This window comes from Anolis sagrei, chromosome 11, assembly GCF_037176765.1.
Source record: "Anolis sagrei isolate rAnoSag1 chromosome 11, rAnoSag1.mat, whole genome shotgun sequence".
Taxonomy (NCBI): Eukaryota; Metazoa; Chordata; class Lepidosauria; order Squamata; family Dactyloidae; genus Anolis; species Anolis sagrei.
The window spans coordinates 32290779-32291715 of record NC_090031.1 but is presented as its reverse complement, the minus strand read 5'-3'; the positions used below and the strand labels follow the sequence as shown (position 1 = coordinate 32291715).

The following is a 937-nucleotide window of genomic DNA, read 5'->3' as shown; positions in this document are numbered from 1 at the left end:
AGGGGCGGCCCTGGTAGCCATCCTCTGCGCCCTCCAGCAGCGGGGAGACCCCCGCTTCCCCTTCCGCTTCGCCCTCCTCGTGGCCGGCTTCCAGAGCAAAGCGGGACCCCACCGCACCTACTACAACGCCCCCATCGCAGTGCCCAGCATCCACGTCGTCGGGGAGAGCGACCAGGTCATCCCGGCCCCCATGAGCATGGAGCTGGCTGCCCACTTCGAGGGGGCCCGGACCCTCCTCCACCCTGGGGGACACTTCGTCCCGGCCGCTGCTCCGCAGAAGAAGGAATACATTGCCTTCCTTGACCAGTTCAGCAAGGCGGAAGGGGACGATGGGACCACCACTTGATGGGAAGGAATTACACCCAGGATAATGCGTTTGTTCACATTGACAGACATGTCAACAAATAAATGGCATAAACATAATGTTGCTTTCCTTCAGTTATTCCCCCCTTCCCTTCTTTATTATTTCTTGTTTTCCTCCTTTTTGGGAAATATAATACATTTTATTTTGTAATATGGAGGTGCAGTTTTCCACAATGTCCACATGATGGCAGCAGAGAGGCACACTCTATGGCTCAAGGATGCACTTCCCCGCCTGGCCACTTGATGGCAGCAAAGGATTGCAGATCAGAATCTCAAGGCAAGGGCAAATATGCCTGTGTCCACAAGAGGGCAGCAAAGGGAATGGCCATTTGGGCTTCAATGGCATCTCATTGACATCATTGAGTCATGGCCAATAATAATAATAATAATAATAATAATAATAATAATAATAATAATAATAATAGCCATGCAACCTTCATGTTTGACCCACCACCAAGGAAGGAAAGACAGGACGGTGAGAGACAGGAGGGCCTGAGAAAAGAACCCAAGGCTAATAATAATAATAATAATAATAATAATATGATCTCTGGAACTCATTGCAACTTGAGCATGT

The 937-nt window shown here is 49.5% G+C and overlaps 1 protein-coding gene across 1 annotated transcript in view; it reads left to right on the top strand.

Annotated features, from left to right (window-relative positions):
• Window positions 1–421, top strand: part of OVCA2 (OVCA2 serine hydrolase domain containing) — a 4117-nt gene extending 3696 nt beyond the window's left edge. Inside the window, exon 2 of the mRNA XM_060757724.2 lies at window positions 1–421. This exon is cut by the window's left edge and continues 163 nt beyond it. Coding sequence (XP_060613707.2) covers window positions 1–346 — 346 coding nt within the window. The 3' untranslated portion in view covers window positions 347–421.
• Window positions 422–937: the final 516 nt, after the last annotated feature.